The sequence below is a fragment of the Peromyscus leucopus genome, chromosome 14, assembly GCF_004664715.2.
Source record: "Peromyscus leucopus breed LL Stock chromosome 14, UCI_PerLeu_2.1, whole genome shotgun sequence".
NCBI lineage: Eukaryota > Metazoa > Chordata > Mammalia > Rodentia > Cricetidae > Peromyscus > Peromyscus leucopus.
Window position 1 is genome coordinate 67476919 of NC_051075.1, and position 21948 is coordinate 67498866.

Consider the following 21948-nt stretch of genomic DNA (forward strand, 5'->3'; position numbering starts at 1 on the left):
CCCGTTTCCATCACAAATTCACCAAATAGGATGAAGAGAACGCCAGAGGTATGGAGAAGAATCACTCAGAATAGAAGTGTACTAGTTTTTATAATTAAACTGGGGTTAGGACTGGATGTATAAAGAAAAGGGCTCAATAGAAATACCTCGAAAGCTCCAGAGCAAGTGATACAGACGTTGAGGACGGAAGTGAGGTTCATCAAATGTTATGCTACTGTCCCTTGGAAAACACACCCCCTCCCCTCATAGAAACAAGGTCTCACTGAACAGCCCAGGCAGGCCTGGGTCTCTTAACCCTGCCTCCGCCTCATGAGTGCTGCAATCACAGGCATGTGATGCTATGCTCACCAAATAAATAACTATTCTTAAGGAAATCATTCTCAGGGCTAGAGAGATGGCTCAGAGGTTAAGAGCACTGGCTGCTCTTCCAGAGGTACTGAGTTCAATTCCCAGCAACCACATGGTAGCTCACAACTATCTGTAATGAGATCTGGTGCCCTCTTCTGGCCTGCAGGGATACATGCTGTATACATAATAAATAAATAAATCTTAAAAAAAAAATCATTCTCTCCAAAGAATGTCCCAATTGTGTGTGAAGTTACTTAGTAAGATAAGAATAAAACTTGCATTGCTGTAGCTGCTCTTTTCTTCAAGGTTACACCTATAACATTTGAGATATACTTCTTCCTCTGTGAATCTTATGTATTCCCATCCTTGACTCTTAAAAGTGACTCATGGGGACTGGGAATGGTGGCTCATGCCTCTAATCCCAGAATTGGGAGGTGGATCTCTGTGAGTCTGAGGCCAGCTTGGTCTACATACTGAGTTCCAGGACAGCCAGGGCTATGGAGAGAGACCTTGTCTCAAACAAACAAAAAAAGTGACTGGTATTTTACGAGAGCTTGCTATGTTCATTTTAGAGATGGATGATAATATCAAGTGGCAACAGGCATTCCCATAGTACAGTTAAAGAGCAGAAATTGGGGTGTTTGGGTATAAGACATTTGAGAGGCCAAGCAGTGTAAACTGAAGATATTTTATTATAATAATTCATCCATGAGACAATTATTCTGACAGAATGTAAGTAACATAAGAATCTAACTTAGCAGACTCAGGAGTATTAGGAGTGTTACCACACAAGCACCCCAACTGTGCTGTTCTTATTGGCCTCTGGGAAAACAACAGAGCTAAAAATTAGAAATCTCCAACATTTTAAAGCAGCTTGTTCTTAATAAATCTAACCAAAATATTTGTTGGAAATAGAAGAAAAGTGGCCCGGCAGTGGTGGTACACACCTCTAATCCCAGCACTCAGGAGGCAGAGGCAGGCAGATCTCTGAGTTCGAGGCCAGGGCTACACAGAGAAACCCTATATCTAAAAACCAAAAAGGAAAAAAAAAAGAAGAAAAGAAAATTAGAAGAAAAGTGAACAAGTACACAATAAATTATATGCTTTTATAAAATACTTGAGTTCATATTTAGATAAAGGATTTCCTTTATTAAAAAAAGAACAAATCACTCACTGTTACCCTAGTAGGATTCTTTAAAATAATCACCTTACATTTAAAATATAGCCATTTGCATAATTATTTAATTAGCAGTAATCTCAAAGAAAAAGGCGGTTTTCATGCACAAATGAACCTGCAACTTCAAGACAGATAATTATGTTGAAATTCACTTCACTCCAATAGTTTAATGGTTTCTATAGAGGCTTGAAACCCATCAGTTCTCAAGATAGCTAAATTAGTTCATTCAGCAACAGGATCTGGCACAATTACAAAAAACTGGTCTGTTTTGTTCCCCTATCAAATTCCTTTTCTTATTATCCAGGCCTTTCAATACATGAGGCACAGGCAATTACAAAACGCGTGACTCAGGATATGCAGTGGTCTAAATTACACACAATGTAACCAATAAAGAAGGGTGGGATGACTTGGCTCTACCCCCAAAACTATTGTCATAAAGAGAACTTAAAGCAGGTATTTATTTTCTCCGATCTACTTCTATTTACTCCAAAAACAAGTCATTTCAGTTAATATTTTGTGCACCGGAAGAGGGCACGGAATGCCCCGGAGCTGGGGTTCCAGCTGTAGTGAGCTGTCTGATACAGATGCTGGGAACAGAACTCACATCCTTCTAAGAGCCATGTTTGCTCTTAACTGCTGGGCCATCTCTCCAGATCCTCACTTAATATTTTTGCATGTAGCATTTTTATTATTTAATTTTGATGTGATCAAGTGAAAGTTTTATGATTCTTAGAGGACAACTTGTCCACTAACATAGAATCTGCAAGGGATCATTAGGTGGTGTCTTTCAGGTGCTTATAAATTGGGTGACGGTGGTAGCATCTTATTGAAGGCCTGAGCTGTGAGTTTCTTGTGGTCTTTTCTAGATGATTCAGTTAGGCTCAACAGTTTGCAGAAAGCCTTACCTTTTCTTCTTACTCTACCTGACTTTTGCCCAGTGTCTATCAAATCCTCCAGAAGATACAAGGTGATGAAATGAAAAACCCATAAATTTCCAATATTCACAATGAACTAATAAATCATGAGGAGGGTTGAACCACTTTTCTGGATTACCTTTTGTTGGCAACACAATCTCCTCAGTTTGTACTTTGCAACTTGTATTTCCTATCAGGACACACATTTACAAATGACTTCAAGAACTAACTTACACATTTCCAAATATAATCCAAATATATCCAGTGTAAAAATAAGTGGACATATTCTTATTAAAAATCTGTGCCCAAGGGTATCACATTTTGTGAAACAGCTATAGTTTATTAATAATTCACAGTTTCCTATCATTGCTAGAAATGACTGAAAGCTAGGAGTATAAAATTTTTATTGACTCAGTGAGAATTATATAGCCATTTGGCCAGTCCAAGAGTATCAAAAAATATCCCCAGTAACTACTGTGAACAAAAAGTGAACAGGATAATGTAATGTTTTGAAAATATTTTAATATTTGTCATTTTTTGTTGCCTATACTATTAATATGTACACTGATTTAGTAATAAATACATTACCATTACACAGAATGCAGTATTCATCACCGGTTGAAATTAATGCTGCTAATACCTTAAGAAAGAGATAAATAGGTATCATGTCCAAATTCCAAACTAATGCTGAAGAGTTATCACTAACAAAACTAAAATAAACATGTTGGACAGTATCTTTTTAAGCATAATTCTTGTAAACATAGCGAAGATCATTTTTCTTAGTCCTGACATTCCATGTAATGGCTTTAAAGGAAAAAAAAACCATACAAATCCTGTAATTTCTTTTTTTGCATAGGGAATTAATTAGTTTGTATTAATTGTAAAATGAAGCAGTCTTTCAATGAAATGTCTTCACAGCATAGCACTTGTCTATATCAATTTAGAACTTTTGAGCAATAAAAGTGCTCTGCATAAGTTTATAAAATGCTTTGTGGATTTAAAATTCAACAGAAACATTTCAAAAACAAGTATAGGTATGGTTCTAAAATATTATGTACATAATATCTGACTACAGGAGGAAATGCCTCACTGTAGTGCAACACAGTGTACAGATATGAAGCACAGTGTTGAGTAGAATTTCCCTTTCCTGTTCCTCATATTGGTGCATAAGTGGCTAATGAGTCATTATACAACATGTCCCTTTCTACTTGCTGCATAGAAAGCAGAAGAGGGATGTGAGGACAAATTAAAGTAGATAATGAAAAGAATAGCAAAAATACAGTACATATGCTTTAAATAGTGCACCTTATAAGACAGACTGCAATACTCATACTATTTTATAAAGTGCTGTATTACATAAACCAAGAGACATGTACCTTAATTCCTGCAATAACCATTAAAACAAACTGCTAGGAAAGAGCAGTGCAAAATTAAAAACAAACATAGCTTAGCATGCAGTTCAGATGGTCCCAAGTGCAGAACACAGGACCTTAAGTTCTTAAATATTTTTTTACTTTTTAGAAAAAGATTAATAATAGCAAGTTATCAGTATATATGACCATAAAATAAAAACAATAAGTTAAAATTCTCTTTTAAGAAACAAAGCCACACATAAAATTCATTATAGCATCTGTTTTGAAATCAGACCTTTTTCTCTGGTCACTACCCAAAGGGTACAAGTCTCTTAAAAACTGTGTTCACCAGGCAAAGCAGAAGTCATCAAGTCTTCTTGGCAGACATGTGGACATCTGTGACTTATCTAACCCGTCACTAAAATTACAGAAACCTTTGCTGTTTCAAGAAGAATCTTGAGCTGGCATCGTGCTAGTCCGCTAAAAAGTATCATGTGTCCTCTATTCACAGTAATGCTGTCCAGTGCTTTTGGACAAAGATAACCAAACAGGCTTTCCCGAAAAAAAAAAAAAAATTCATTAAGAGGCAGATTCCAATGAGAACAATGGGAGACATCTTTTTAAAGCACAGATCATACCTCAGGCACATGCTGAGGGAACTAAGGTGCAAGGGTCAGCCAAGACTTCCTACCATTCCCACAGTCCTCAGTCTGAGAACTGGAAGAGGGTGTCTGGGTTACTGCTGTCTGTAGGGTTGCCAGGCTGCAGCGTCTTGGTGGGCGTCGTTTTGCCATGGGAATGTGAGGAGGAGGAGCGGGAGCTCTCGCTGGAGCTGCTGCGTGTCTCTGTGCTGGTGCTTGTCCTCTTCATCTTCCTCCTCTTAGCCAAAGGGGCCTTGTCCACATTCTGAAGACAAAACCCTTCTCTCTTGTATTTGTTAAAGGCCTGGGGAGGAAAGTGGCTTTGAGAACACCAGCACTGAAGACTGTCTAGTAGTTCTGATTTTAAGCAGAAGACAGCTTTTCTGGCAACCACAGTTCTAAGTAGCTCTTGGAACAAAGCTGGGAAAACTTTTCATCCAGCCCTCAAGACTGGGACAAAGTTCTCCAGTGCTGGGTGTGGAGCAGGGGCCTCACACATGGCACGCAAGTGCCCTGACACCAAGTAACTTAACATAAAAACAGTGTGAACTGTACTAGCTGAACTGTCTCAGAGTCATGATTACTTCTCACTGTTGCTTGTTTTCTGTTAATTAAAGTATTTCATTTTATATGGATAGGTGTTTTGCCTGCATGTATGTCTGTGCCCACAGAGGCCAGAAGAGGGCACCGGATCCCCTGGAACTGGAGTTACATGCCACTGTGAGCTGCTGTGAGTGCTGGGAATTGAACCCAGGTCCACTGCAAGAGCAGGCAGCACTATTAATTACTGAGTCACCTCTCTAGCCTGTTTTTATGTTAAGTAGAGACAGGCTCTCAAGTAGCCCAGGCTGACCTCAGACTTGTAGGAAGCCGAGGATGACTTGGAGCTGATTCTTCTGCCTCTACCTCCCAGGTACTGAGATTATAGGTGGGTGCGAGCACACTCTATCTTGAATTTCCTTAACATCGGTTAAGAGAAGTGCTACAGTGACACTGACGACCTCATATCACATGCCACTGGGAAGAACTGGATTCCTGAAGCCAATCCCTTCATTCTTTCACACCCCACCTTTATCACCTTTCAAATCCTAGTCTGTAGCGTGCTTTCTCCCATCCCCAGATAATCCCTCCAGATTCCTGTATGCCTCTTTCAACTCATCTTGCACTAATTATCTGAACTCATTTGCATCTGCTTGGGACAAAGTTACTAATATATAGTCTCAGCCTTTCAAGATTACAATCTATATTTAGCACAACTCATCTACTTCATGTCTTTCCTATATTAAAAGAACACAATTATTAATATATAATAACAATTAAATGTATTAATGAATATTGTGTCTTGAAAGCTAGCCAATAAGCACACATGATTAGGAGCCCTTTCTAAATCATCCATGTGCACAGAACAGGGCCTTACATGAAAGGTTGCTTTCACACAGGTGTGTACAGCAGCTCCTGAAGATCCCAGAATGTCTGGAGTCATCAGAGGATTGGAGGACAGCTGACTGCCATCCTGAAGCCATTCATTGTATCTCAAGCCAGACATTTTCAGCCTTTTATTTGGATCAACTGTAAGAAGTCCTGTGGGAATAAAGCATTTTAATTTTATAAGTTTCCACTTCAAACATAGTTCAACAATCAGTCTCATATATAAAGGTCAATTATGTTCTTGTGACACGATAGTTTCAACAAGCCTTTACCTCCTACAAATGTATTTTCATATACACCTAAACCTGTTTAAGGATCAACTAGGAGACACAGAGACAAAGACAGCTATTCCAACTTGAGGGGACCAGTGCAGCAGCAATGCACACGACACGAACTAAACACAGGATATGTGCTTAGCCTACGAGGCTTCTAGGAAATAAGCCTATATGCTGAGAAGGAGGAGCTAGACTAAGAGGTGCTGCAAGGATTAAGAGGGCCATGTGTGAAGCCTGACCCACTGGGGGAATTCAAGAATTCAACAACAGCAGAGATGGGGTGATGTGGAAGCAGAGGCAGGCCAGCCAGGACCTGAAAGGTTCGTTTTGAAGGCCAGGCTGAAGAGTTGGACACAAAGCTAAGAGAGATTCTTCAAAGGATCCCCCAACCCTGCCCCAAGAGAAGGATGATGACCTTTGTCCTTCTGTTGGTACAAGATTGGTGGGAAAGTCACGTGGGGTGGGTTTAAAGGTGTTGTAGGCACTGGCAGAGAAATGATAGCAGTAGCCTGTGGGTAGAAACTCTACTCATAGAGTTGCAGTACTAAGTGGCTGGAAGGTAGGCAGCCAGGGGGAATCCAAGGCTTCTGTTTCTGTGGTCTGGCTTCAGGGTAATGCCATTATTCAAAAGACAAGAGATGGAAGTGGAATGTATTTGAGGGGGGAAGCATGGAAGAAAAGACAAGGTTTTGTTCTGGATCTGTTAGGTTGGGATGCTAGCAGAAGCCATGTGGCAGTTCATGTTGGAAATGGGGATAGGTTTATAAAGGGAAAACTCCAGAAAAGAGAAAACAAGCCACTTGGCTAGATATCAGGAACACTCATGGTTTCTGGAATAATTACCTTAGACTTGTGTACTGGGCATGATTCTACTTAGTCACTACACGTGATACAGAATAACAGGTTTCTTAAGTGTCTTACCTTGAATCAAATCTTTAGCCTCTTGGGATACATTCTTCCATGCTTCTCCTTCAAAGGAGAAATCTCCCTTTTTAATTTTCTTCATGATTTCTACTGCACTGGTGCACGTTAAACTTCTGTCATGAGACTGGAATGGTACCTGCCCTGACAACATTGTATACTGCCGTGGAAGAGAAAGTAAAACATCAGAATGATTGCAAAAAGAACTGTTAAGTGATGACAATAAGCTAATACTATAAGCTAACTTCATGAGCATAATTTATCCAATACTCCAATAAGCATTATTGGACCTAAAAGACTGACTTCTGTCAACAGAGTAACCAACACATTTCAAAGACTTATAAAATGAAGTAGCATGGCTTTTATGATATCAAAATAGAAAACTATTTTTATAACTACAGCAGCCCCTCCATCAATGGGGAATGAGATCTCATGATTTTTGCTTAATATATAGCCATCAAATCCTACCAAGAACGACTTTCTGTTTTCAATTGCAAGCAGTTATAGCAAAAATCAAATCTATAACTATGTGTGTGTGTGTGTTTCAACATATGTCTTACATGTATATATACATATGGACAAAGCATACACACAGGGGGATCATAAAAAGCAAATGCAGCAAACATTCACAGTATTCTCTTAAATTCTCTGGTTTAAAAAAAAGAGTCAAGATTTGGGAACAAAGAAAAACATAAGGCAAGAATAAAATACTTGGAGAAAATGTTTTAAATGGACTCATGATACTTCACAGGCATGCTATAGGTCCTGTCCATTGTTTTATAAATACTGTGTTGTGGATGGAAGGTTTGATCTCCCCTAAATTTAGATGCTGAATACCCAACACGACTGTTTCTTAGAGAAAAGGCTTTTCTGGAGGCAATGAAGATGAGAGAAGTTAAGAATGAAGGTCCTGATCCAATTAGTACCCTTAAGAGAATGGACATCAGGGAGTTCTGTCTATGTAAGCATGTGCCCTGGAAAGGCTAAGTGAAGAGAGAACCAGCAGGGAGTCAGCTGTAACCCAGAGGGAGGGTCCATACCAGACATCAGTCCTAACACACACTGTGCTCTTGGACTCTTCAGCCTCTCAATGAGAAAGTAAGCTTCTGTTGTTTACCCAGTCGGCAGCCTTGTGAGACAGCAGCACAAGCAGACTGATATGCTGTGCAAGTTCTACTTTAAGTAAGGTCCTGTGCGTTTCAAACAATGACTGTACATTCTTGGTGTATACGAGATTATAATTAAACCACATAGGAGGCTTTCCTTGAAGTAATTTATTTGATGCAATAAAGATAATATAATTTATTTTCATTTTAAAACATTCTGATTTATTAAATGCAAGATGAAAGAGGGGCATCTAATTCCAAGGGAAACCATAATTCCAAATAAATTTGGTGCTTGGTATGCTTACTGTGGTTAAGTTAGGAGCTAGGTGTCTGAGACACAATCATTTATATGAGAAAAATTAGAAAAACTTTCGAATCCTTCAATGAAGCTGCTGATTTTGTTCATTTTCTTCTGTAACTGTTTTCTCCTGCATCTACAAGAGGCAAGATTTTAACAAACCACAATCTGACACTGTTTCTCACTCCTAAAAATTAGCAGTCATTCTTTGTAGTAGTCAGTATCTAATGAATGGCCGCATTTTCCTGATTATATTATATACACGAGGATATACTGTAATTATAGCTATATCAATTATATTCATAATACTAATTTAACAAACAATTTAAGTTAAGTTTTTCTGGAATCAGGATTTAAGTAATACACAAATACTGTTCCTTAAGGATCTCCAATGCATGGGTTTGCACTTTACCTTTTTTGTTTGCTGAGACAGCATTTTACACTGTAGCGCAGGCTGGCCTGGAACTTGAAAGTCCTGCTACCTCAGCCTCCTGAGTGCTGAAATTCTGGGCATGAGCTACCAAGCCTGGCCTTATGACATTTTTTTTTTCTTATAAATTGTCTACTGAAAAAAACTGTTAGTCTGTCCAACAGCAGTGCCCACAGTCTGGACACTGTGACTATGCTCTATGACACTATTAACTTGATTTTTACTGTTTTCTTAAACATTTGACCATTAGATCTAACAGGCAGGGGGCTTCAACCTTGTCTTTCCAGAAGGGAAATATATACGAAACAATATGGAGCTTGACTACATTGCTTTGCATGTCTGAAACTCTGAAAACCTTAAAAGAGCCTGATGGTCACAATCGGCCTAAATTTAAAGTACTATCTCTTTTACAATGAAAAAGAAAGTATGAAAAATGAAGGGCTCTTTTTATTTACATTTTTTAGGATATTGCTACTAATGAAAATGTCATCAATTTAAGTCCTTAAAAGTCTCCAACCTACAAAAGTTGTTTACTTTAATTTAAAATTCTTATCCCTAAATATGTAAGTTTAGTTTGAAGTGATAAATGACAAATTGCTCAGATGAAAGCCATATAAGGCTTCAAAATAAAGAGCCTTCGTGCAGGGACAAGTGGCTAGCCACTGGGGGAAAACAAACTGACACCAAAATAAACCCCAGATGGAGGACAGATTGAAGTACAAAAATAAGACAGAGTGATTCTAGAGGAAGTTTAGAGAGTATTTTTGTAATCCTGAGTGAGGGCAGGGGTAGTGGCATCCAACATCAAAGCCATACACCATGAAGAAAAGACTGACATATATTACCACATGGAAATGAAAAATCAAAACACTTTCTATTTAAACTTCTCTAAAAATATAATCAAAGTCCTATTTACTATGAACAAAAGATAAGCCAGACAAATATTTCCAATTATTGATGGCAGACAAAGGTTAAAAATCCTTATCAGAGTTTTAATTCTCAGTAACAAAAAGCTATCTGGCAGAAAACAGGCAAACTCATACATGGTGATTCATGACATAAACCATGAATGTCACCTGTATGAAAAGGTGCTCAGACTGGTACTCATCAAATAAATGCCTGCAGATCTTAACAGTGGGTACAACTGAAGGTGAAAATCGATGACATCCAATGTGCTCATATGCAACTGATGATAAGTACTGAGCCTGGTAAACCTGACAGATGAAAATCTAGGCAACTATGTTAAAATAAAAATACGTTATACCTTCCTGGGAAATCTAAGGAAACTGTGATGCAAGTACAATTGTATATATGAAAAAGATTCATTCTTACAGCTTATAATTAGTGAAAAAAAAGGAGGAAATACTAATTGCTCATTACCAAAGAAATTGTTCAATAAATTTTGGAGACTCAAGCTATAGATATAATATAACCCATTGGTTTAAAAAACTAAACAGCCAGCCTACATACATATCCATGTGTAGACAAAGGCAGATTTAAAAACCCACACCAATGCAGCGAGGGAAGGGGAGAGAGAGAGAGAGACGCTTCCACAGCATCATCTTTGACTGGTGAGATGTGATTTTCAGTTATATCTTTCTGCAGTGTCTGGAAGTTCTTCCCTACCATGCTCATATAAAGACCAAGTGAAGCTATTTTGAGGTGAACATATGTGGAGGTTTCTCTAGTGTCTCATCATGCACATTTTGTGAAGAGCATGCTCCCCATATTACTGTAAGGTATTATAAATATTTCTAGTTTTATCTATTAGATTTGTCAACTTATCCTAAACAATTTTGTTTACTTACATTTTTAGTATGAAACTTCAGAGAATATGTGTTTTTATGAGGGAGCACTATTTTCACGTTATATCTAACATAGTATATGTCTTATGTAAACACAATACTTCCTTCTTTTAAAACAACAATGTATACTTTATATGAACCACAGCAACTTAAATCTTCCAAAAATAACTAAATTCTACATTTTATCTATTACAGGCTTTAAGAAGTAGAAAAAAATATGCATTAGTGAGGTCTCTACTTGTTATACAGAAAACAAGCCAGCACATTCATCTTTTTCATTAACTTTTTTCTAAACAGCAGTGAGAGCTAAGGCCTCCAAAGAGCTGACCAGTAGGACAAACTCACCAAGATGACACCCAAACTCCACAGGTCGCAGGACTCATCATAGCCATTGTGCGTCAAGAGCTCTGGTGCTGCATAGTGAAGGGTAAAGCATGGGGTCTTGAGGGGCTGGTTGTCAGGTGGCTTGAGGCGTGCAAACCCAAAGTCAATTACTTTAATTTCCAAATTGTCGTTTTCATCAGTGAACAATAAATTCTGTAAGATGCCAATACTTTGCTTAGATTCTCATTGAAATGGCAGGAGATGTACCAACCTATTTATGGAGCATTGTTCATGTATTCTGATATCTGACTCAAGCACACAGTCTCATAGGACAATCTGGGACCTAGGTGTCATACCCCTGACCTCTTCTTTATACTGTTTTGTATCACTTCAGTTTCTACAGTGTCATGTCAAACACTTTTCAACTATACCACTGTTGCGGGATATCTGATCATACTGTGAACCCCAAGACTGTGTTAATAAAATCAACCCTGAATGGGGGAGAGGCGGAGCCAGGAACTAGTTGACAAGAATTAGCCATAGAGAGTACAGAGAAGCCAAGAAAACACACAGAGAGATGCACAGGAAGGAGTAGGGAGGGACTTGGAGTTTCATGGGTTTTTTTTGGTTTAGGATGGCTGGAGAGAAGCTCTCTTGCTGGGTCTATGGCCAAAAAGGAGGGTCAGCTGGTTGCTTCTAGGGCCTCTTGAGCTAGCAGGTTTTCATTCCTCCATCTGACTCCCAAGTCTTTGCGGTAAACAGAATGGCAGACTTGATTAAAAACTACATTAAGGAGGAGTAGTATTGGCAGGACCATAAGTCCCGGCAGGCAGCACGGCGCTGAGGGTTGGGGGACTGCGGAAGGTAGTTGAAATATCAGTAGATTTAGGTGCAGCCACTAAGCTGACTGAAAAACAGCACACCATGCTTCTTCTCAATTCAGATCCTGTCTCCAGTTTCCCTGTTTGAGCTAGTCTTCCACTTCCTCCAGCAACCCATGTTCTACTGCAGCCTAACTCTCGTACACTTACTCCTCATTTACAGATGCTGATCTAACCACCCTACCAAACTGAAGTTCCAGTTTCCCTATTTTCTCCCACCATGGTTTACTTTTCCTTTAGGGCACTTATCATCTCTATATTTTTAGTTAAACGTTCTGTTCCCTCTCAGACCATAATTATGCAAGGGCAAAGACTCTGTCCACTTCATTAATTAATGATGCTGTCCCTGGGGCCTGGCATAGGTACACACAAGTATAACTCATTTTATTAGGTCTTTTTAAAACAGTCTGTGGGTTGTGGTAGCCCTATGCTGAGGGAAACTTTCAACACCACTTCCCAACAGGCTGTACTTACTGTGTCTGTCAGATTTGGGTACTTTTCACAATATGCTTTTCATTACTATCACATTTACGTGGTGATCTGCCACCAGTAATCTTCAATACTTAAAAATTAGATTTATTTATTTTTGTTTTATGTATATGAATGTTTTGCTTTCATGAATGTCTGTGCCTGATGCCTTCAGAAGCTAGAAGAAGGGGTTGGCTCCTCTGAAATTGTAGTTACAGAAGGCTGTGAGCCACCATGTGTGTGCTGGAAAATAAATCCAGGTCCTCTAGAAGAGCAACAAGTGCTCTTAACCACTGGGCCATCTCTACAGTCCCAATGACTAGTAATCTTTGCTATTACTATTACTATTGCCATTGCTTTGGGGACCATGAATTGCATGCATGATGGTGAATTTAACCAATAAACGTATGTGTTGACACTGTCACTGGACAGATGTCTCCCATCTCTCTCCTTTCCTTAGGCGGATCTACTCTCTGAGACACAATATTGAAATTAGGCCAATCACTAGCCCTATAAAGTGTCAGCTAACAGAGGCCAAAGGCAAGGCTTCTTATGCCTCTGCTGTCTGTCTTTTTCTACCTGCCTTCCTCAATGAACTTTATCATTTCTTTTAAAGTGAGGGATACGTGACTCTTCCTTTCATTTGGCCATTTTTCTCTGATCTGTCAGAAGAATTATGATTTATAATAGCTATAACCTTAAGTGTATGTCTTAAATAGGAAGACTTGAATGCTAAGTAATTATTTGGTATAAAGGGCGGCCAAATGGGTATTGTGTTAGCACACATTCATTTGACAAACCTCTTCAGCAGAGCTCCTGGGTGACCCATTACACTGCTAATGAACATCAGTATTTTGAAACGGGTCTTTTTCTGAGCAGTTGGTCTTAACAGTAAACCTAAAAATGCTCAGCAAACCATGTCATAAGTACAAAGTGCTGTCATCCAGGCTCTGTTGGTCCACTTCAGCACCCAGGTAGAGTATATTTACTTCTATAAACCTTAGGAGCCAACTCTGTTAACTAACTTGAAACTTTTCTTCTACATCTGTCTCACCTCTCTCAGTCTTTACAGAATTTATGAGTTAAGGCCTTGCTTCTGGGTTAGCTAAGGGAATGTTGTGGTGGGTTTGATCTATCCACATTTTCTCTGTGTGAACAAGAAGGTCTTTTTGCTTTTTATCACTTGTGTATTCACTGGAGTTATACTATTTTCCTTCAATAATTTTGACTTTGCATTCTGATGATTTTGTTTTAAGACAGTGTTATACTTTTATAGTGGTTAAAGGATTCCAGTTCTGGAAAATCATTTACTTTCTTAGTCCTCTAGATGAAATAAAGAACATTTCATAACGCTTCACTGGTAAAAAGAAGATGGTTAGGTAGGTTGAAAACCACTGCCTAAACAAGGTCTGCAGAGATTCCAGCAGTCGATCCTCCAGTGTAGATGAGGGGCTCTCACAAAGACCCAGTCTTAGATGAGGCCTACAGCAATCAATGGCTGCTGGGGAAGGGGAGACCAGTCTTCTCCAGGACCAGCCCCGAAAGGAAAGACTTTTCAATCTCAATCAAAGAGGGAGTGAGGGGGACAGGGCAGTTGGAGTGGGGAGGTGAGTGGAGATGATGTCAATACAGTACTCACTTTTAAAATTCTAAAAAGAAGCTCTTACAGTTCATGTAAAAAAAGAGACAATGAAGAGAGGAAAAGCAAAGAAATAAAAAATTGGAACAGTTTTCTTAAATTTTCTACCATACAATGCCCAGTCCTTAACTTTTGACAACTGAAGTCATAGCTCATAGGTGTTTTCTTGGGAGATATCTGTTCTTCGGCAATCATACCTAAGGTTCTCTTCAGGGCCAGGCATGTGCTGCACTGCTTATGAGAAGCACATTTGGTTCCATCTCCACAGGGCCTGCCAAGACTCTGGAAATGACAAGTTTATTCCACTGAGGCTAGTGAAGGACTAGTCTAAAGTCTTGGAGGACACGAGGGGCAGGGCGTTCATTTTTAGCTGATGACTTCAATCCATTCATCGTATTTTAGAACATGTCAACTTAGAGCACACTGCTCACTTCCTACCTCTGGCCCCAAGGCAGGAAGTGCAGTGTCGGGACAGTTCTTTATGGGGTGTGCACATGGTTAGGAATGGTGGGGAGTAACCGTTGGTCTACTTCTATCCTCATTTCAATTTCTGCCTGAAAACACTATCATATAGAGAACTTTACTTAATCTTTTAAGAGGATCAATATGAAGATTACAAAGCAGCCTAAGAATGTCAGCCAGCTTCTAAATTTGTCTGATTCTCACCTAGAATTTAGGAGATATGTCTATGCAGAAAAAGAATGTCATTTAACCATCTACCAAAAATAGTCAGACCTAAAATGTTGCATAGGAAAAGGATTAAACTTTTAGTTTGGAAATAATATACTCTGCCATTTAAAAGTCAAAGTGAGAGCTATGGTTAGGAAAATGTTAGTTCAAAAGTACATTTTCACTTTTCTAAAACCTAGTGTAAGAATAAAATGGTGGTGGAACATGCTGTATAATCCAACAGTTTTGCTTCATTTCAAGCTACAGAAGTATCTTTTTTATCAGGAAAGTAGGCAGACAAATTTAAATTCTGCTGCAGAGGACATGTGCCTCATTTGAGACTCATGAGATGACAGATGGCCAGTTATCAAAGAATAAAACATGTGAAAATGAGTTTTATACAGTCATGGAACAGATCTTTTCCATTAAAAAACTACATGCTTGTTCCTTGTCTATCAAGCAAACATTTAAGTGGTGTGCTTTCACATTTAAAAATAGACAGCTAATCTCCGAGGCACAGAGCACCATGTTTTCAGTGGGTGTTACGTAGGAGAGTGAGAACTATGATGAAGGAAGCAGAGGGGGAGCTATCATAGTTGCAAGTTCAGAAGACACAAGTCACTTTTGATTAATTACTAGCAATGTGAATAACAGTAATAGAAAGTACAGAAATTTAACACATTTAAAAGAATAAATCAATTGTAATCATCCTTCTGTATCCCTGAGAACCACAACCGTGGATTCAACCAACTATGGATTAAAAACTTAAAAAACAAATATACAAGCAAACAAAAAAACCCAAACCTGCAAAGTAATTGTTTAGAAAATATAAAGACTTCTTTTTCTTGTAATTATTCCCTAAAATATATAGTATTATAACTATTTGTATAGCATTTATATCAAATTATATATTATAAGTAATCTAAAGAGAAGATTTAAAGTATAGAAAAGGATACATGTAGGTTATGTAAAATAATATACAATTTTATGTAAGATACTTGAGCATTCTTCGACTTTTATATCTGAAGGAAGACCAGGGACCAATCATCCACAGATACAGAGGGATAACTGTGAAATTTGAATGCACATATTTCCATTTTTAAAACATCTTTTAATAATTTAAATACAAGACAAAATTGCTTTTACAGAAATATTCTTTTACAGCTTAATAAAAAGGAAATATCAAACTCTTTAATATTTTAAATAGACTTGAAAATATAAACACACGGGAACTAAAAAATGTTCTATTTTAGATCAGAAATATGTATCATTTCTCATAAGGTAAAAGATGATTAATTGGTTTTTTTAAAAGTCATTGGGTTTTGTTTTTCAAATTTTATCATTACTTGTTTTTAAAAAGGGAGGAATTTTCTTTTCTTTCTTTTTTTTTTAATACCAAAAAGGGATCATTCTGAGTTAAAACCTTCTTCACTAACCTTCTGAAAGAAACATAAAAAGCTGTTGCTCTGCATTGCTCTTCAGGTCTATAAATACCACAGTGCATGAGCATATAGAAGCACATATAGAGAGGACGGCCTTATTAATTCTTCACGTGTAACTATGCAGAATAGAATTACGTACATTACTGCTTAGGAGCTATCAATTTGATCTAAAAATGTGAAAAATGAGGTTTCAAAATACATCATCAAACGAACAAACTCCCCAAGATGGAATACATATAGAAGAGCTATTATTATTTGCTACGAAAATTTCTACTGCTATTTTTAGTATACAACTGTTGCATGAAGTATTTTTCCCATAAAAGGCTCTCACACTTACAAATATAACCTCAAGATGATCAGCTGACAAGAGGGAAAAAAAGAGGACAAATTTATTTTAGACTGACACAGAAAAGAGAAGAGAAAGGGAAAAAACCAGTTAAGAAACATCTTCCAGTGTTTACTTACTGGCTCTAGAGAAAGAGCCCTCCCAGAGCCTGACAACTACCTGAGGGCAGCTAACAGTGACAGCAGATGGAACCAGAGGAGATGGCACTGTCATACCTCAGGTTTCAGGTCTCTGTGCACCACTCCAACATCATGCATGTGGCTCACAGCTGAGACAAGCTTGCGCATGATGTAGCTGGCCTCGGTCTCACTGAAGTGCTTCTTCTTCTTGATGCGCTCGAACAGCTCTCCCCCATTCAGAAGTTCCATCACGAGGAATGTATGGAGCTAGAAAGAAGAAAAAGAATAATATGGGGCCTCACTGAAAAGGTGCAGACACGTGTTCCTCTATAGATTATTTATTGATCAGTAAATTCAAACAATCCCTTGCTTAAAGCAGCCAATAACAATCCCTGCACTTAGAACAAAGAGCTAAAGCATAATGTAGCTTTTTAGAATTATATTTTGGCAATGAAAAAGTGTCAAGTATTTCAGCAAAATCTTCACAATCTTTCCCTTTAATTCATTTCCTTTCATTTGAACTCTGTTCTAATCTTCTCTCAAGTTTTTATATTTTCATTGTAAAAATGTGAACCGAGTCTGACAATAATCTGATAATCAATAATGGTAAATGATCCAGAGGATTACCAGCTAGTGTTACACGCAACTGTTGATGCTCGTCTAACTGAAAGTTTACTTTGTTTGATAATTTTAGGGCTCAATGATTAATTACAGAATTACTGTAGATATTCACTGCAAATATCCGTAACTTACTGTGTATGTTTCTTATTTAAAACAATTGCTTTTGACTCTATTGGCATTATCTTGATTCAATACTTTGTTACATATTTACTATGTTTTGCATTATCCCTATGAAGAAAATAGCACAGGAGCTATCAAAAATGAACTTCAGGATGTAATGTTACCTTTATAAACTAAAACTCTAGGACCTTTCCTTAACTATAAAATGCAGGTAATAAGAAAAGCTCCAGGTAGTACCTTGAATAATGGCCCTCCAGAGAGCCATGTCCTAATCTCCAAATTTGTGGGTTTTTTTTTTTTTTTTTTAATCTTGGAGGGCAAAAGGAACTTTGTAGTCATAATTAAGATTCTTCTGCTGGGCGGTGGTGGCATACGCCTTTAATCCCAGCACTCGGGAGGCAGAGGCAGGAGGATCTCTATGAGTTCGAGGCCAGCCTGGTCTATAGAGTTGAGTTCCAGGAAAGGCGCAAAGCTACACAGAGAAACCCTGTCTCGAAAAACCAAAAAAAAAAAAAAAGATTTGTCATTGCTGTTGTTCTATGTTTCTGAGACAGAGTCTCACCATGTATACCAGGCAGGCCTTGAATCTTTTTTTTTTCTGGACCTGAGGACTGAACCCAGGGCCTTGTGCTTACTGGGCAAGTGCTCTACCACTGAGCTAAATCCCCAGCCCCAGGCCTTGAATCTTAAGAGATCTGCCTGTCTCTGTTTCTGAGTGCTGGGATTGTGTGCCACCCGGCCCAGTCCATGATTAAGATTTTTTTTTTCTAAGTATGTATGTACGCAGGTAGATAGGTATATGAGTGTTTTGTCTGCATATGTGCTTGCACACCAGAAGAGGGCACTGGATCTCATGGAACTACATGGGTTCTGAGAATTAAACCCAGGGCCTCTGGAAGAACAGCCACTGGGCCATCTCTCCAGGCCCTATGATTAAGATTCTTGAGATGGGATGATTACCCTGAATTATTCACCAGCATCTAAGGTATGAGATTAATCTATGGAAGCAAGAGATTGGAGTACTGCACAGATGGGCAATAAGCCAAAGCAAGTAAGTGGCTTCCAGAAGGAAACCACTAAGACTAATTTTGGACTTGTTATCTCCATTCACTGTTTAAATAGTGAACATATTAAGTTTGTGATAATCTGTTATAGCAGCAATTAGGAACAAATAGAGGATGTAAAACAGATCATGACACACAAAATGAGCTGCATTACTGTACAGCCAAAGGCTGAAGACCCACCTTTCAACATCACTACTAGTTGAAAATAGGACTGTATAAATATGAGGCTCAATTGTGTCATTATCATGGGAAAAACTAAACACATATTTCAACAAGTGCATAGCAGAAATTATTATTTTATTTATACTACTACATGTAGCACTGTATCATAAGAAAAGTTCTATTCTAGTGACTCTTGAATTTTTTTAAAATTGCCAAAAATCAACTTGTAACATAAATTTAAAAACTAGGGATGTAATTCTTGAGCTAAGACATTAGACAGAAGATCCAAGAGCCAATGTTTGGGCTGAGATACAGTGAGGGTCACAGATGCAAACTACAGGTTGAGGTATCTGAGGTCATCCATCACTTTCTTGATTGAGGTTAATTTTCTCTGTATTTGCATCAACAGGACACTATTTTTTACTGTGTGTTTCAAACAGATAGGGGATTCACTGTTCCCATGAGAATCTGAGCAGTGGAAGGGCAAGGAGAGCATTCTCCGAGTTCAAAAGCATCCCTTCTCATAAGAACAAGAGGGAGAAGAAGATACCCATTTGAGATGTTTATTACTTCACATAAAAAAGCTGTTTTTTTTTTTTTGCCTCCTCTAAGATAGCAGAGCAAAGTAATTAAAAGTTTGTTGAGTTCTGAAGTTGAATGGGTGGAGCTCAGATACCAGTCTCACCATCAACAAACTGTGAAACTCTGTTACTGACCTCCTGAGTTTTGTTTTCTGAGTTCACTGTGTTAAGGCAAGGACAAAGATGATGCATGGAGAGTTTATGGTACAGTGGCTGGACCACATACTGCATAACTGGCAGTAAACATTGTATTTATGATGTATTGCTGCTGCCACCTGATATTACCATGATGAGTCACTCTTAGCTACTGTACTCAGAACAAAGTCCCAGCTATTCTAGTCAAGAATGTCATAGCAACACAATGGTAAGTGCCTGGAACAGGTTCTCTCTACTAGATTTTCACTGATTATGATCCTGGTACAAGTCTCATGACCTCTAAGAATCTCATCCTTTGTTGTTAAAATTAGAGCAAAATATACTGAAGACTAGTTTTAGCGTTTGTGCCTTAATGCTGTCCTGAGAAGGCTGTGACATCTGTTCCATGTCAGAGAAAAGAATACTGGAATGAAGCAATTTCAGGCATGGGAGGTGACAATACTCCTCCCATGTCCAAGTGACAGGCTTCCATGTGTGACTTCCGTTGGAAAGCACAACTAAAGGTAGAAGACATCAAAGAAGGACCTGTCCTGGAGGCTGAGCAGGTGTTGCCACCTGGAACAAGATGCAAGGGAGCATCTTTGTCCTTCCGCTTCCCATTTGTCCTTTAGCCTGCAACAACTGGGCTTAAGAGTCTGTTTGAAGCTAGCCGTGAGAAGAATGCTGAAGGCTTAAAATCCCCAAGTGTTGAATATGCCCTGATCAAGTGATGGGAGGGTGGAGCTGCACTCACAATAAGCACACTGCAATCTGTGACCGACCACAGTGGCACAGTGAGCTCTTCTTACCATTCTGGCATCCACCATGTCAATACAGCAACAATGGGTAGAGCAAAAGGAGTGTGAAAGGATGAACTGAGGCAGAGGGGAGGAGTGTGTTGGTTTCTCTTCCCTTCCCAGTGGTGACTGGATGAAATGATATGTCCCTGATTCTCACCAACAGCACCAATAAAACTGGTGAGAAGTTGAACCCTGTACATGAACTAGGAGTGACACTGAACATTGAACTACATGTACATGGATTGATGGAGCCTGTGAAATACCTGATCATGAAAAACTTCATGAAGCTTCACGATATTGGGGTGTCCTTCACAGAGTTTTAGAGCTGTTATTTCTTTCTGAGTATTGGCTTCCATCCTGCAAAACCAAATAGTTAACATCTACCTGTCTCTTCCAGCGGATTTTTACACCAGTATCCCATCCCTAATTGGTTTTATTTAAAGTGCATATAGACTACCTTTGTCAAAGTATCAAAATGAGATTTCCACAAAAGTAATTAATCACACCACTCACCAGGAAAGCCAAACTTTTTTAAAGAAAAATTTCCCGCTGAGTCAGAAAAGAACTAGTCTTACAAAGAAACGGCTGCTCCTCTTGCCTGTTAATTTGGTAACATTATGCAATCATGAAGGTAATAACCCATTACCAGAACAACTAGCTGGCTTGCTCTCTGTTCTCAAAGCTACCAGGAGGCTAAATAATTTTGGAGAAAAGTATTTCAAACTTTCAACTAATTTGTAAATCTGATTAAATATATCATCACCACAAGAAAGTTTTGCCATGAAAACATAACAGATTATGATTAATATCCACAACTGATTACTTCATCAGAAAATCCTAATGCTAGATGTATCAGGGACTAGCTAATAAGGTAAATGGTTAAGCCTGTGTGTAAAAGGCCTTACAATGTACAGCTGATTTTCTTCTCCATAATCTTAACTTACAGAACTCACTGAGCGGTATACATACCTAAGAACCACTAGGACTGACCATACCTTTTGCTGATTATTTTGACGGCAAATGCTTGGTTACTTTTTTTGTGAACACACTTTCGACAAATTGAAAAACTTCCTTCTCCCAAAGGTTTGTCTTTCAGATCTAGGTCATAGTGTTGATAGAATGGTGAGTCCTAATAAGAAATCAACACCATTTAATTTAATAAAAGATTAGTAGTAATACACAAGGGATATGTGAAGCTATAAATTAGCATGAAATTATTAACAAAATTGAATGTAAGATATTTAATCATTAAAATTAATTTAATATATTTATATAGTCATGTATGTATTTGTTCAAGATACACTGTCCTCTATCACTGTAAAAAGAAGCTCATACAAGTTGATGTTAACCATCCTTTAGGGAAAACACTGCTATTTCCACTTATTTTCTAAAACTGCCCTTTAGTTGATGATAATCTATTAAATTTACTGGACTTAAGAACATCAATTAGGATTTAAACACTCACACAAGCCACAGATACATCACTGAGGCAACCACACCTATATACCTTCATCATTGCACTCCTGGCAACATTTGTTACTCCAGGGCGTTCAACTCCCATATGGAACTGAAGAGGATCTATGACAGCCGCATTACGCTTGAAGAGGATAGAAGGAGCAACAAAGGAATAGCCCTAAAAAGAGAAAGGGCGGTAAAGCACGAAGATTTGTAGTTTCCCAGTTAGGCATGGTCTAGATTGTGATGATTTCTTCTCATAGGAAAAAAATGGTCAGATGAAGATAATTTTACTTTCATTCAAAATACAGCATTAACTCAACAGAAAATGCTTTTCAGAAGGAGATAATGCCATCTTCTGGTGGAACTAAATCAATTCAAAACTAAAGGCAGAAAGACTTCCTCTCTAGTCTACCCCCAAATCAGA

At 38.3% G+C, this 21948-nt stretch overlaps 1 protein-coding gene across 5 annotated transcripts in view; it reads right to left on the reverse strand.

The window, feature by feature from the left end:
* Positions 1–1470: 1470 nt before the first annotated feature.
* Positions 1471–21948, reverse strand: part of Rps6ka5 (ribosomal protein S6 kinase A5) — a 162271-nt gene continuing 141793 nt past the window's right edge. For all 5 annotated transcript variants that reach the window (XM_028886644.2, XM_028886645.2, XM_037210779.1 and 2 more), the window contains 8 exons: positions 21574–21699; positions 21062–21195; positions 20330–20423; positions 16680–16850; positions 11041–11232; positions 7057–7216; positions 5850–6013; positions 1471–4736 (listed from right to left, as the gene is read on the reverse strand). In XM_028886644.2, the coding sequence (XP_028742477.1) occupies positions 4497–4736; positions 5850–6013; positions 7057–7216; positions 11041–11232; positions 16680–16850; positions 20330–20423; positions 21062–21195; positions 21574–21699 (1281 nt within the window). In that variant the 3' untranslated portion in view covers positions 1471–4496. The remainder of the gene's footprint in view (positions 4737–5849; positions 6014–7056; positions 7217–11040; positions 11233–16679; positions 16851–20329; positions 20424–21061; positions 21196–21573; positions 21700–21948) is intronic.